This window comes from Talpa europaea (genome assembly GCF_964194135.1).
Source record: "Talpa europaea genome assembly, chromosome: 10".
Lineage (NCBI taxonomy): Eukaryota > Metazoa > Chordata > Mammalia > Eulipotyphla > Talpidae > Talpa > Talpa europaea.
Genome location: NC_140077.1, coordinates 60,743,963 through 60,759,297, shown reverse-complemented (window position 1 = coordinate 60,759,297; position 15,335 = coordinate 60,743,963). Strand labels below are relative to the sequence as shown.

Sequence of the window (15,335 nt, the reverse complement as noted above, 5' to 3'; positions counted from 1 at the left end):
TTTATTATTATGAATTTTAGAATGACTATATTGCTCATGAATGGCATGGCCATAAAGTAATTAAATGGATGGGCTGGGTAGAATGGCAGTAAAATATGTATGAGGTTCTGTGACATTTTGTATAATAGCACATGCTATTCTTTATTTTCATCTTCTTTTTCATCTAAAACTCAGCACTTTTCCTACAAAAGAATGATGGCCTAATAGTCTAGGAAGTTTAGAATGCATGGAAATAAAGCAAACATTTTCCAACCTTATTAACTTGGTTTCCAGAATTACTGTATATGTTCAGCAAAGAAAACTGGAAAGAAAGCCAACTACATTTCTATTTTGAAATCCAAAAAGTTTCCCAAGGATAAAATTGACAATAACCAGGGCAAAATAATTTTATGTGTCAGCCCAAAATCTATCCTAGACTCTGCTAAATGTTTTGTTAAGACATATTTATAGTGACTGGCATATTGCTGGATGCAGAGTAGACCTACAGTAAGTGATGCTTGGGTTAAATTATCCTACATTCCTTAAGAGAACAGATCCTACATTAAAAAATGTTTATTTTTCCAATCCTGTCATTAGAACTAGTTGCTCTCGAAGCAACTGACTCTCCTTTTAGTTTCACAGGACCTCCATCTAGACAAAGAAGAGAGTAGGCAGTGAGTTTGTAGAGCAACAGAGATTTCACATGATTGGGAACAAGTCAAAAGACTTTATGAAAAGTCAGCTACCAACCTATTAAATAGTAAAATGCTCTTTTGCAAAGGCCCCTGGGACAGAGTGACAAGATGCTAGCAGCAATAACCAGAAAGAACAGTCCTTTTTCCTTGATAGATTATTTTTTTACGAGTTTAGAGATGGAGAGACAGTGGGGATTAGGAATCTAGATTGCAGGGGAGAAGGGAGGAGACCTGACCACAAATGTTGGTAGCAACCTGACAGTTTGGGCTTTCACAGGACTCAGAAGACATTTTAGCATGAAGTCTGCTCCAGGTATAGCAGGACTGCCTGTTTAATCACAGAAAGCTAAGAACTTGCTCCTAAAATAGTGCCTTGTTTATATTAATACCTGCTGGAAACAAAATAAAAAATCACGATCAATGGACTATTTATTATATTTTAGAAACTTCCAGTGCATTTATGTTTCTTCCCTTTTTAATGCCGCCTAATGTATTGATTGTTAGGGTCTCACAAAGTATGGGAAACATTAGGATAAACTTCTCTTACTAGGTATAAATTTAATTGCCCTGACATGCTTATGCCTTTTAATGTGTTCTGATGATTCCCCAAAAACACTGTGCAGAGTCACTAGATGAAATCTACTTGTTTCAAGTTTGTATTCAGGTAGTCATTAGCATTCGTACTAAGAATGGGAGTGTAAAGTCAGCTAAATCCTAAATGTTTATCAAAATACTTTTATCAAGTGAGCATAAACGATACAGGGAAATCCACTTATTTGGCACCTTTTATTTTTACACAATCCTGGGATAGGATAAGGATTAGGAAAATGTGATGGCATACTAGAATAATGATGAAAGACAAATCTTAAAATGTTTAGCATTCTAAATTAGCTAGCTAAAGAATTTCTTAATATATGATAATTTTTCAAAAGATGTGTGAAATGCTTTTGGCTTCTTTAATCTTCCTTGCTCTTCAAAGAAAAACTTTATTTTTTTTATCCTTTGCTCTGAAAGGTGGAGTGTATCTGCTATACTTTACTAGCCAAAGAGATGTCTTTGAGCTTAGTAATATCCTGATACACTTGACTATTAGGATGTTGCCTCTAAAGATTTATAATTTTTTTTTCTAAAGCATGATATATGCATAGATGCTTCTAAGGGGTTTTTAAGTAAGGAACTATGATGCTGGGTTTTTTCAATAATGTCCTGGACATTATAGTAAGTATTATCTCGTTTAATTGTCTTAACAAATCCTTAAGGCAGGCACTAATAAGATTCTCATTTTACAAGAAAACAGATGCTTAGATGGATTAAGCAATTTAACCAAGATCACAAAGATAAATGTCAGAACCAGAATTCAAACCCAATTTTTTCCTGACTCCAGAGATGCATCTTAGGATGAAAGAAATATTTCCCCAGGGAAATCCCACATAGCTGTAACTACTGAGGTCTGTCACCAATAAACTCTAGATTTATTACTTGCCAAAATTATTTTTGAAACTCTCCTTCCAGGTTTAATGACTTCTATACCTATAGTGTCCAAGTGAACATTCAATTTATTCCAGGTGCAGTGAAACAAGACTGATTCTTTGATGCTTTTACACGAAAGGAATGACCATGAATGGAAAAAGTTCAAACCTCTCTACTGGCTAGATAGAACTATTTATGGAAAATGGGTCTTTCAGCACTATTTCTTACAACCACTTTGAATACAGAACAACCAGCTATTGTGGCTAAAATTCTCTTTGCTTCATGTACCCACAGAACTAGATGGTCTATGTTAGAAGTTGAATTGGTACATAAAATTTCTTGACACTGTTGGAATTCAACATAAAATATAAAAACAATGGCAAATAGGGCCTCTCTGGTGGCGCAGCGGTTGAGCACTGGGTTGGAAGCTGCCCGCAGCCTCTGCAGCACCAGTTCGATCTCCAGCCGCTGGGCGAGGGTCCCACATGGCGTGCAGGAGGGTCCCACATGGCGCGCAGACCTCTCCTGTTGCCCGCTGCTCCCCTCAGCAGTGTACTTCAGTCTGCCTGCTCTGCTCCCCACTCTGGCTCTGGTGAATTCTCTCACCCTCCCACACTTCTGACTGTACCCAATGCTTGTATAAATAAATAAATAAATCTTTTAAAAAGATGGCAAATAAATTAAGAGAAGTCAGTCTTTCTTGATTCAGAATTTAAATAATTATAGTTGACTTCCTAACTTCATTTATTCTTGAGCTGAAATACTTTCCATTTGGAGGCAAATCAGGAAATTAATAAACCTCTGTAATTGACTATAAAGAACAAAACTCGTGGAGGTTAAGACTTTGAGCACCAATCAACCATCCTGTGAGCAGCATTTACCATTAACTACAATATTCATAATGAATGCCAAGTAAATGCTAAAATATCTTTGTTTTACTATGGACATCGAAATATTTGTTGTCCTGCCAAGTCAGTTGTAGATGAAGAGAAATGCATTTAAAAGCAGTACTATGATTACTTACGAAAACACAGACTTTCATATATCACAAAATATACTCATTAGAAATATCTTAGCCCCAGTGATTTGCTTTTAAGAGACAGATCACTCTCTCCCCATAACAGTAGAATGTATCACATTTTGCTTCAGAGTGCTTTCCTTCAGGAAACTAGAAGAAAATATAGTTTCTCTTTCAGTCAGGATCCCAGCAAGAAATAGTTGGATATTCAAAAGGATTTTAACTGATTTAATGAAAGGACATTCACAGAACAGTAGTCCATGTTAAGGCAACAACAAAGGATGGTGGTGCTGAGGGATAGTGACAGTGGGAAGTCGTTACTACCCCTATGGCAGTAGTTAAAGGAATATAGATAAATAGCAAAATGAGATTTATTTTTCCTATTGAATTATCAAGAAAAGTAACAATATGGGCAAGGATACCGTGAAATGGATCATTCATACATGGTAGTGGACATATAAATTACTGTAATGTTTCTGAAAATAAATTTAACAGTAATTCTACTTCCCATATTCTGTCTTATAGAAAAATTAGAAACATAAGTAAAGATCTGTGCACAACTTTAATTATAATAGATCAAAAAAAGCAAAACACATGTCTAACATTAATAAAATGATTAAGCAAATTGCACATCCACTCCATGGAGGTGTTAAAAATTATGTTTACAGTGAGGTTTTTACATCATATAGTAAGCAAAAGGACAGTATAGAAAATTGCATGTATAATATAGTGCATGTACTTACAATTGTATGTATAATATACACAAATGGCCATGTTTAAAGGAAAAATGTCAAAATGCTAATAGTTGCTGTTTCTCTAGATAATGAGAATGTGGTGATTATTTTTCCTTTTGCCTATTTATGTCTTTGTGTACTTCCCAAATAGTCTAAAATAAGATGCATTCTTTAATATTTATAGAATGCCACATTGTACCAGGCATTGCTTTGGAACCTAGAAACACAAAGTTCATAAGGCACGTTTTTGCCTACCATTTTTAAAAGCTAATGTCTTGTTTTTATATTTTTAAACCTAAAAACTGTAGAACAATAAATGTTTATTTAACTGGAGTGGGTGAGGAAAAGTTGTACCCCATGTAGTCCTCATTTTATCTCTTCCCTTCACACTGTCTTTCCAAGCCACCAGGAATCCTAAATCCTTTATATTCAAAATATATCCAAAACCCTATGGAAGATAAATCAATAAAGCTTTTGGTAAAATAAATAAGAAAATATCTTTCCCTACTGGCTTTGGAGTAGGTGAAGAGTTCTTAAATAAGACACACATGTGCTGAAACTAAATGGAAAAAAAAACGATAAATTATACTAAATTAAAATTAAAAAATCTGTTCCTCAAGCCACATGATTAAGAGACCACTAAGAAAGTTTTTCCTATTCACATGTAAGACTCATGTCCAGAATATTTAAAGAATCCTTAATAGCAATAAGAGAAAGACAGGCAGTTCTAAAGAAAATTAGCAAAGATTTGAACAGGCAATCACAAAAGGATAGCGACGTAAACAAAGGAAGGTTTTTAAATAGTATTTATCATGGAATTTAAGTTAAAACTACAATGTGGTATCACTGTATCCAAAATTAAAAAGGCAGATTGTAGTAAATGTGGACAAAACTGTGGAGGCACTGAACTTTCATATACCCCTGATGGCAGTGCAAATTACAACAATCACTTCAGAAAACCATTTGGTAATATATACTAAAGCTGAATATATGGGAACCCCAGGAATTCCAGTACCAGAAATAGACCCAAGAGAAGCACGCACTCGATGTATGTGTGGAAGGTAGAGCTTTCCAAACCTCACACCCTGAGCTGGAGCTGATGAAAAAAAAAAGGGTGCAGCTGGGGCTTTTGGTAGTTAAGCTGCTGGGATTTTGATAATGGAATGGCTGGTAAGGAGGGGTGTCTCTGGATTCTTCCAGCTTGCCACAGGCTTGGTCTCTGCTCAGTGGATGCTATCTAGGGTAGGACAGACGGCATCTGGCCATCTGCCAGTCAGTCAATTCTCCCTCCCTCACTCTCTTGCTCTCTCACTCTCTCTCACTATGTAAATAAATGGTATAGTTGTTTTTGTTTTTGTTTTTTTTGTCACATGGGCTTGCTTTTGGGTCATGTTCTGTGTTCTCAAGGATCCACATAAGGACCCATCAACTGGGTTAACCCTAGGCTTGCTCCATTTCAGCTATAATATAGCTAATGAAATGAAATGTATATAAATGTATATTTATACTTACAGAGAGAAAGAGAGAGAGAGAGATTGAGAGAGAGAAAGAGAAGGGGCGGGAAGGGGAGGAGAGGAGAGGAGATTTCTATTTTCCATTAAAAACAAACCACTTCTGACCTCCTCTTCTGTTATCTTCAATCCAAAACAACTGCAGTAGCAGCAGTATTGCCCCAGCTCCCCTATTACATCCCTACAGGCTTTACCTGTAGCAAGAAGGAAAATATTTAAGACAGAACCTAGGTGATATCTGTCCTTGGCTCATAACCAGTAGTAGCTTCCCATGTCAATCAGAGCAACATCTTCACACGAGACATATATGCTTGGCAGCTTATATAAGGTAAGCTTACTACCTACAACTGTCACTTTATCCTTTATCCTGATTTATTTTTCTTTGTATTTCTCATCACTAACTGACATACCATTCACTCGGTTATTTGTTTTTTTATTTATAATTGATCTCTTCACCACCACTTGTAACCTACATTACAACAAGGACTTTGTCTTTATGCTTTCTATCCCTGATATCTAGAATGGTGCCTGGTATATAATAGGTGATGAATGAGCCAATGTGATCATACCCTTCTTTTATAGGATAGGAAACGATGAGAATGAAATTGCAATAGGAAACAAAAAAAAAAAAGAAATTATTTACAAGATGTTATTTAGGAGTACAGTCTAGGTCTCTTTCTATTCTCCTCTCCTCTCTTTCTCCTTCTCCTTCCCTTTCCCATACTCACACATGTACACACAAGAAGAAAGAAATAGAACAAGTCTCTTAATGGAGGAAAGTATAATGTAAGCTATACTGTTCGATGCAATTTATAACCACTTCACTCGCATGATAATCACACAAATGCATTCTATATGATGTGTGTGTATGTGTAAGTGTGTGTGTAATGATAGAGACTATGTAAACCTAGGGAATAAATGAGGATGGTATCCTGGTAAAGATGCACTACATTGGAATTAGGCATTTTACATGAACCTTGCTTTGTAAGCTCGTATGACCTTTTGAATACATGATAATAAAGAAACTTTTTAAGCCTTCTTGCCAAAATGTGGAATCTAGGACTGCTCCCTTCAACATATTGCATAAGAAAAAAATTTCAAACAAAATTAGACCGTGTTGTTAGGTCCTGTCTGCATTGCAGTAATCAAAAACTTTTCAGGCCCTAAAGGTGAATTTTTTGTAAGTGAGTTATCCAGAACATAAGATTGTTTCGATCAGAAGTCTCACTTCCCTGTTCTCAGAATGAATCATAGAACCCTCGGAGCAGAAAAGTGTATTTAAGGTTAATGCCTGTTTTTTTTTTTTTTAAGATTTATTTATGCATGCATGCAAGAACTGGGGTACAGAGGTGCGGGGTAGGGGGGCGTGAGAGGATTCACCAGAGATAGATTGGGGTACAGAACATGCAGAGTGACTGGAATAGACTGCTGAGGGGAGCAGTGGGTGAGACAGGAGAGGTCTGCTGTGACATATGGGTAGCTCCCTGGCGGGCCAGGATTGAACTTGTGCTACAGAGGCTGTGGATAGCTTCACAGTGCTGTGTGTAACCCCTTGCACCACTAGGGAGGCCCAATGCCTGTTTTTAATACAGATGTCAATTACCTTTTCAAAGGGCTACCCAATGGACTTGCCACCTGATAGCTGGTCTAAAATCTAACTAAAAGTACATATGTGCCTATGGGGAGAAGGGAAGGTCATTTGGTTGTAAACCTACTTGACCCTTCAGTTTTTGTTTAGAAAGAGTTTTAGACCCTTTCACTTACTAAATAGCTGACTACATGGTTTTACTGGTTTGTTTTTTAACTGAAAAAAAAAAAGGTAAAAATAATGGTAAAAACCCACATACACAATACGTGCTCAACTACTAGTATTAGTCTCCTACCCTCCTCCTCCTCCTCAGAAAGCAGTTAAGCATAACATCAAGTCATAACTTTAAAAGCAGATTAAATAATAAAATGAAGCTTAAAGTACATTGAGTGTAACAAGGCCAGTGTCAGAAAATCATTCATTCATCAAGTAGTTAAATGTTTTAATAAGGCAGAAAATAATGGTTAAAAGGAATGATGACTTTTACTTCAATACCAAAATTAATTTTGAAGTTCAGACTTACAGATCAGGAAGGAAAGTGTGGAGTAATGAGGATTATGTGTGTAACTACAAGGTTGGAATACTTTCTTCATGACCGTATCATATGGAAGCTGTATAATCTAGAGCAAGTAACTTAACCTCTCATAATCTCAACTTCCCAGAAATACAAAATGAGGGTGATTAAAACATATTATATTGCTGGACCTTTCTAAAAAGTATTTGAAGTCTTAGATCTAAAAATGTTTTATATCAGAAATATGCTATGCTATGCTAATGTATAGAGTTTATTAGTGTGCTCATATTCTTGTCTTCACCTCCTAAAGCCACTTCTCTAAGTATTAACTAAAGTTACCCCCCATCCTTGAGATCTGCCTAGCCCTACTATTTTAGATTGGATATTATTACTAACTAAATAAGAATTTTTTAGAGTTCCATTTCTGAAATGCCTTGCCTAAATTGAACTTTGACCTTCTCTGAAACCCAAATTACTAATCCTGTACATATATGAACAAGCAGCATCCTGAGACCCTTAAGTGTAGGGGAGTGGAAGACACAGATTGAAAGGTAAAGAACTCTCTTCCTTCTCTATCTCAGGCTGGAGATTGTCCTGTTTTCCTAATATTTTCCTGTCAATAATATAAAAAATAGAATATTTTCTATAATAGAAAAAGTGACTACTTAATGAACACTTACTATGTGCCAAACACTGTGTTATGCTTTATTTCATGGAATTCTCACAACAGACTAATCATTCTGAACTGTTATTGACAAGAAGATTATAGTCAGAGTAACTAAGTAATTTGACCAGTGTCACATCAAATAAGTGTCAGAGTCAGGATTTGAACCAAAGTCTTCCTAGTTCCTTTCCTTCTGTCAATTGATTATTTATTTCCTACATTTCAACATATTTTGTATGTCTGTTTGCTTTTCTGCCCCTTTCTACTTTTATCCTTGGTCTTCCCATTACAAGTAGTTTAGAGGCCAATAACAAAGATGATGAAGGTTGGTCCCTGTACTTAAGGAACTGTTATAATCCTTCAGAAAGATGACAGGTGAACAAATCACTCTATGACATGGAATGATTTAAGAGATCCATGAAACACGGAACATCAGTCTCCCCACCTATAACATGCAAATAATATTCTACTGTTTAAGGTTGTTGTTAGGATAGAGTGGAATGCTTTTGTCAAATGTTTGGCAAAGACCCTAAGATATAGTAAGTGCTCAGTATATGGAATCTTGTATCCAGGTAAACAACCAGGATACAAAGGTAGAAAAGCAACTTGGCGCCAGATTTTGAGAGTCCCAAATGCCACTCTAAAAGAGTTTGGACCTTCAGATTGATGAAAACGGTTGTTCTAAGGTCAGTAATCATTCTGAAAAAAAAAAAAAAATTACAGTTAATGCTATTTAACATTACCTTTCAAACTTTGTTGTAAGTGAAATGGCGTTGATGGAACAGTTGTAACTGGCTTAAAGATGTTTTGGATTTGAAGTGCTGAAAGGAAAGATGAGATTTTCAAGTTTGATGCCCTGTATTTTTTTTTCCCACAGTAATTAGTGAATGCCAAAGACAGCAACTGGAGTCTGTGACCTACTCTTCCCGCTACGCTCTGGGTCTCTTTTATGAAGCTGGCACCAAGATTGATGTCCCTTGGGCTGGGCAGTACATCACCAGTAATCCCTGCATACGCTTCATCTCCATTGATAATAAGAAACGCAATATAGGTCAGTACCTCCATTATTTCCCTTAAATACATTAACAATGATGAGTGTAGATCATGAAAAGGGCTGTTTAATTGAGTGTTGTCATTCTGAACGGAGCAAGCATTTCACTCTGAGCCACAAGGGATAAAATTTAATGTCACATTTGGCCAATAATAAAATACAAAGTGAAACCAACAAAGTTTCTCAAAAAAATCATTAACCACATAGTGTGTATTACTGAGTTTATGAAAATGATTCAGGAGGTTTAAGATTTCAAAATGGCCCAGATTCTATTGCTTTGTTTCTATTGCTTTGTTACTATTGCTTTGTTATCTACCCATATGCAAATGCACTTCTCATCATTTGTTTCTTGGTAGAGTTTGTTTTTGTTTGGTGGCTTTGTTTTTAACATTTGATAAGTGCTGCTCTTTCCACTTTCCAGGATAGAAATAAAAAGTGAATTTTACTGTGTAATGAAACCCTTCACTTGGATATAATTTTATTTAATTTTCATCTGGAAGACAACATTACAGGATTTTGTATTCTGTGTAACTAAAATGACAGGTAAAATGTTTCCTAGAGCTTTACTAGATTGGGATAAAAATCAACACTCCACTTTTTTTTTAATAGTTAAAAAATTAGATTTGAATTGCAAGAATAAGCATAAGCTGATTCAATTCAGGCACAAAGGTGAAAGTGTGTTCTTATTTGTAGGACTGTGGTGATCCTTGAGATAGCTTTTTGTGGAATAAACTGTAATGATTGAACTCAGTTTTTGAAAGTGGTCATCATGTCAATTTGTAACAGCGTTTTATGGTGCAATGATGGGTTTTATCAACCCATTAGTTAGAAGCCTTGCTTGATAAAATCACCAACTAACATTTCTTGGCTTGCTAGAACTTTATAATGATGGAACTGGGCTGGGGCATGGTTTTATATCATAGCACATGATCTTAGAAAAATGTTTCCTTTATAACCTAAAACTCCCTAAGGATTGGACTGTTTATGTTAACATGATACCACATATATGTACAATCAGCAGCTCATGAAATACTTTGTAACAGCAGTGGACTAACAATTTTTAACTCTATAACTGCTTTGTACTGACAAAAGGAAAATAGCCCTTATCTTCCCAAGCCCTTTGCCATAAATTAGACATTATCCTTTGTGTATTGCTTCATAAGATCTGATATCTGTTAGGATATATTCAATGAACTGTATAATGGAAAAATAATTTAACTTGTTTAAACAGCATAAGGAAATTTGTAATATTATCTGCTGTAGGCTGAACTATATTCCCCAGTTCATATATGGAAGCCCTAACATCCAATATAATTATATTGGAAGATAGGACTTTTAAGAGGTAGCTAAGGTTAAATGAGGTCCTAAGAGTAGGACCTTATAAGATGAGGTAGAGAGAGAACTCTTTATCCTCATGCACATACCAAGGAAAAACCAAATAAGGAAAGCAAGATGGTGGGTCATTTGCAAACCAGGAGGAAAGACCTCACCAAATCTTCTGATACTCTGATCTTTGATGATCCAGCCTCTGGAACTGGGAGAAATAAGTTTCTGTTGTTTAAGCCACTCAATCTATGGTGTCTTGTTATGGCAGTCTGAGCTGACTGATACATAATCTAAGAGAAAAAGGTTGGAGAGATTTCAGGATTGGTTGATTTAGGAGTTCAAGCAATATCTTCAAGGATATTGGAGATATATATATATATATATGATATATTTGTTCCTTTTCTCTCTTGATGTTGACATCCTGAAAGGTCTTGTTTCGATATGACAGTGGCTGGTAGAATCACATCTAGATCCAACAACATGCTTAGGAAGAGGAGGGACTTTTATTATCTCTATCCCTGTCTAAAAAGCCAGGACATTTTTTCTGGAAACTCCTCAATAGATTTCATCTTGTATCTCAAAGGTCAAAATTGTGTTACTCACCAGGCTGAACCAGTCACTGGCAAAAGGGGTGGCACTACAATGAAAAGCCTAGACAGATCAAGATCTTCTCTTGGAACTGGTATTGAGATTTCATTTTAGTCATGTGAGGGATTTATACCTGGATAAAATAGTGTTTTGTTAGGAAGAAAGAAGGGAGTAGTGGATGCTGAATCGGCAACAAATAATGCCCATTATCTTCAAATAGAGTCACAGCTACTGAATGTGACTAAAGTTGAGATATAAAGAGAATTGTGTGTATTTAAAATTATCTTTGAAAAATTCCTTAAAACTGCATAACATTTTGTAGACCAACATAACTTTCAATAAATTTAGTATAACCGTTTCCCCAACATTATATATGTCCCATTTCTTTGGGTGAGGCCTGATGAAATGGTTGGCTTACATTTATAGAACAGAGAGATTTTTTCCTATGATGAAAAGCACATAGGAAAGAAAGAAATAGCAATCATGTTGCTGACAGATTAAAAACACTATACAAGTGCATTTAAGTGTGGGGTGGTGGGTAAATGCATCCATTAGAATGCAGTAGCAATCTATAAAATCAGAGTCATGCAAATTTGAGAGATTGTAACATAGAAATATCAATAAAGATTCACATTGACTACTCTGCAATAATAGAAATACAAAAAAAAAAAGTTTATTGACAATTACACAGTACAAAGCTAGAGGGCCATATGAATTGGAAACCACGTTTTTACTACAACCCATGGTGGTATCACTTCAGACAGAAAAGAAATATCTTCCTTCATTTGTCAGTTTTGTGGAAAGTTATTCTTGGATTATGCAAGTTTTAAATTATGGAAGACCTTTAGTAAAGGCATTCTCTAACATAAAATCTAACTGTCTTGCATTTAAACTATTTTCTCACCATCTAGGTCCAGAATGCTATAAGTGGTCTTAGCTGAATGCACATTATATAAATGTCCATATATTGTAACTGCACTGTATTTTATTGATATCTAAATAGACCAATAAGAGTTGTCTCTTTCTGTTACTAACACCATCCCACACCCACCCTTTATTTGGGGTGTTTCATTGACTCAAGAATGAATGCTATAATACAGAAACTCAACTAATGAAGGAGAATATTTGTGTTCTGTCGAGGTAAGACAGCCACAAGATAGATGAAGGAAGACAGAGTTGAGTTCATAAAAGACAGTGAGTTTTTAAGTCTTAAAAAGAGCCAGAAGATAAAGGATTAGTGACCCAAACCAGACAAAGGTCAAGAAGTAATCATTTGTCAAATGTCAGGAAGAAGCAGTAAAAACAGAAAACCACAACTGCAACCAAAATCTACATAGACAAAAGAGGCTGAATTCCAAGATGAACTAGATCTAACTTCAAGTTATGAGTGTGACACTATATACTTAGGTCTGTTTTTACTAAAACTTGTTCAATGTGACATTAGTTCTTTGAGATGCCTTTTTTTCAGAACAGGTCTTGTCATCAAGTAAATTTGTAAAATGCTGTGTCAACTTTACCTTTATTTTGGAAAATGTCAGATAATACCCCATTAATAGAATTCATATAATAAATCACCCTCTCACTCCATTTAATCTGGAATTTCCCAAAGGTATTTAACTGTGGAATATTTTATTTGGGCATCTAATATCCTACAGAAATGGTTTCCCAGGACACAACTGAGAAACCCTGGCTTGATTACTTTTCATGCTACTAACCTTGTCAGGAATTGTAAGCCATATGAGAGAGTTCAGGAGGTCTGGGCCTAAAATGAGAAACCTGAGGTTATTTATTTATTTATTGTTTTGTGTTTTTTTTTAATTGAGGTAATATAGGGGTACTCCCCTCAGGTATTACCACAACAATACAACCACCACCAACTCATCCATTGTTTTTCCTTCTCTCTTTGTTTTTACCCCTCCCCCACCCCACCCTACCTTTGTAATTCAATTCTGTTGTTAGTTATCAAGAGTAATTTTTAAGCTTGTCTTTGTCTGACTATTAGTTTAGTTACTTTATATTCCACATATTAGTGACACCATCTGTTGTTTACCTTCTCCTTCTCATTTAATTCACAGCATTATCCTTTAAAGATTAATCCATGTTGCTGCAAATGGCATGGATTTATCTTTTTTGGTTGCTGAGTAATATTCCATTGTGTATATATACCACGTCTCCTTGATCTACTCATCTGTTCTGGGGTACTTTGGTTGAGAAATCTGGAATTATTTAGTGATGAAAGAAGCTTTGTTGCAGATGAACTCAAATGTTGGTGGGGTTAGGTTAGAGACAATTTAGGGTGAAATAAAGTTAATATCATTAATATATATAATTTTTAAAAATTATCAATAAGATTGACACAGTTGGAAGTGAGATTTTGTACTTTAAAGACCTAGAGTCAAATTCTGGCTCTGTAACATGATGTGATCTTGTATGACCTTTGTATTTGTTGTTTTTTTTTTAAGATTTATTTATTTATGCATACATGAACTTGGGTACAGGCCAGAGGTGTGGGGGTTAAGAGGATTCACCAGAGACAGAGTGGGGAACAGAACAGGCAGATTGACTGAAATACACTGCTGAGGGGTGCAGAGGGCGGGACAGGAGAGATCTGCTGTGCCATGTGGGTAGCTCCCTGGCCAGGTATCGAACTCATGCTTCAGTGTCTGTGGATAGCTTCATAGGTTGTGTCTTAACCCCTTGTGCCACCAGGGAGGCACCTGACATTTGTATTTGTAACATTATTTTTTGTAACAAGCACTCCCAAAAATTTTAATGGACTGAACATAATGGAGATTTCTTTCTTAGCCCCAATAGGGTTTTATCACTGGTACATAACTTTCATCAAAGAGGTGATTCAAAGACCCAGACTGCTTCCATCTTTTGATTCTGCAAACTTCATCAAGTGGCTAAAAGAATTACTGTGCTCATAGGAATCAAATTAGTGGATAAAAAAAGTGAATGGAGACTTTAGTCTTAGGATACTTTAAGAAATGGTGCACATCAGGAGTGCTCATATTCTGTTAGCTTGAACAGTTATGTGGCAACACCTATTTGGAAAGGAACATGGAATGTAGTGGGAGGGATCGAAATAGATTTGTGAACATCTAGCCACTTTCTGCTATAACATGTTAGCATAGGTGTTCTATGAAAGAAGCATATCAGGATTTTTGTGGAGGTTTCATCATGTATGCATAATTAAATATTAACCCAATCCTCAGCCTTTCTCCCCTTCCTGGAGGTGGGATTGAGCTGAAAGTTCTAAGCTTTACTCATGGTCTTTCTGGTGGCTAGCTCCCAACCTGAAGCTCTCCTGGAGCCCATCAAGAGTTACTTTATTGGAACAAAGACACTCTTATCACCCAGGAAATTCCAAGTATGAAAGGCCAAAATTAGAACAAAAGATCCTCCTGGTGCTCTTATCTTTAAGGAAATGACAAGAATTTTAGGATCTTTGTGCCAAGAAATAGGGGGAGAAAGTTGTGGGTGTGGGTGTGGGTGTTCTATTTTTCACACTCCCAAGAAAATCTTTGAGTGCTCACCCAAGATCTTAAATTTGTGACATTAGGGACACTAGACAGGAATCAAACTTCATCTCAGTTCCACCACTTATTATGTGTGTGACTTTGGAAAAATTACTTAACCTGTTTCCTGGCCAATTAATAAGATAAGGAAAATAATGCCAACCCCAAAGTTTTATTGAGGATGAAATAGCTGAAACACATACTAGAGAGCTTCACATAGCACCTAGCAAGTATAGTATCTATGGCACCAATTACTGCGATTAATAATTCCAGTCTTCAATTTTGATATTATATTTTCCAAAGTGAAGGGCATAAAAATAGAAACCTAAACTTAGGTGATTGCAACCTCTGTTACCAGTACAGGTTGTAATCAACATGACTTAGATAAATAAAATGCATAAGTAACCCTGAATATGACTGGTCAGAATTTTAACATCCTTCCTGTTCACCATCTGGAATAGTGTTACTGATCAATAAATAGCCAACAGATGACCATCTGAGGAGATTAATACAAACTGCAACTCTAGAAATGTGAGAACCAATGACCACAATTATGTAATTTTCAAAGTCTGATCAAAATATCCCCCCCTCCAAAAAAAATGAATAAACTTTTTATCAGATGGAATTTATTCTTGGAGGATTTTATTGTTAGGTTCCTTGAATAACAAACACTAAT

The 15,335-nt window shown here is 35.8% G+C and overlaps 1 protein-coding gene across 1 annotated transcript in view; it reads left to right on the top strand.

Annotated features, from left to right (window-relative positions):
• RNLS (renalase, FAD dependent amine oxidase) overlaps positions 1–15,335 on the top strand; it is a gene marked incomplete at both ends in the record, with an annotated part of 277,708 nt that overhangs the window by 203,116 nt on the left and 59,257 nt on the right. Inside the window, one exon of the mRNA XM_084246200.1 lies at positions 9,051–9,224. Within this exon, the coding sequence (XP_084102326.1) occupies positions 9,051–9,224 (174 nt within the window). The remainder of the gene's footprint in view (positions 1–9,050; positions 9,225–15,335) is intronic.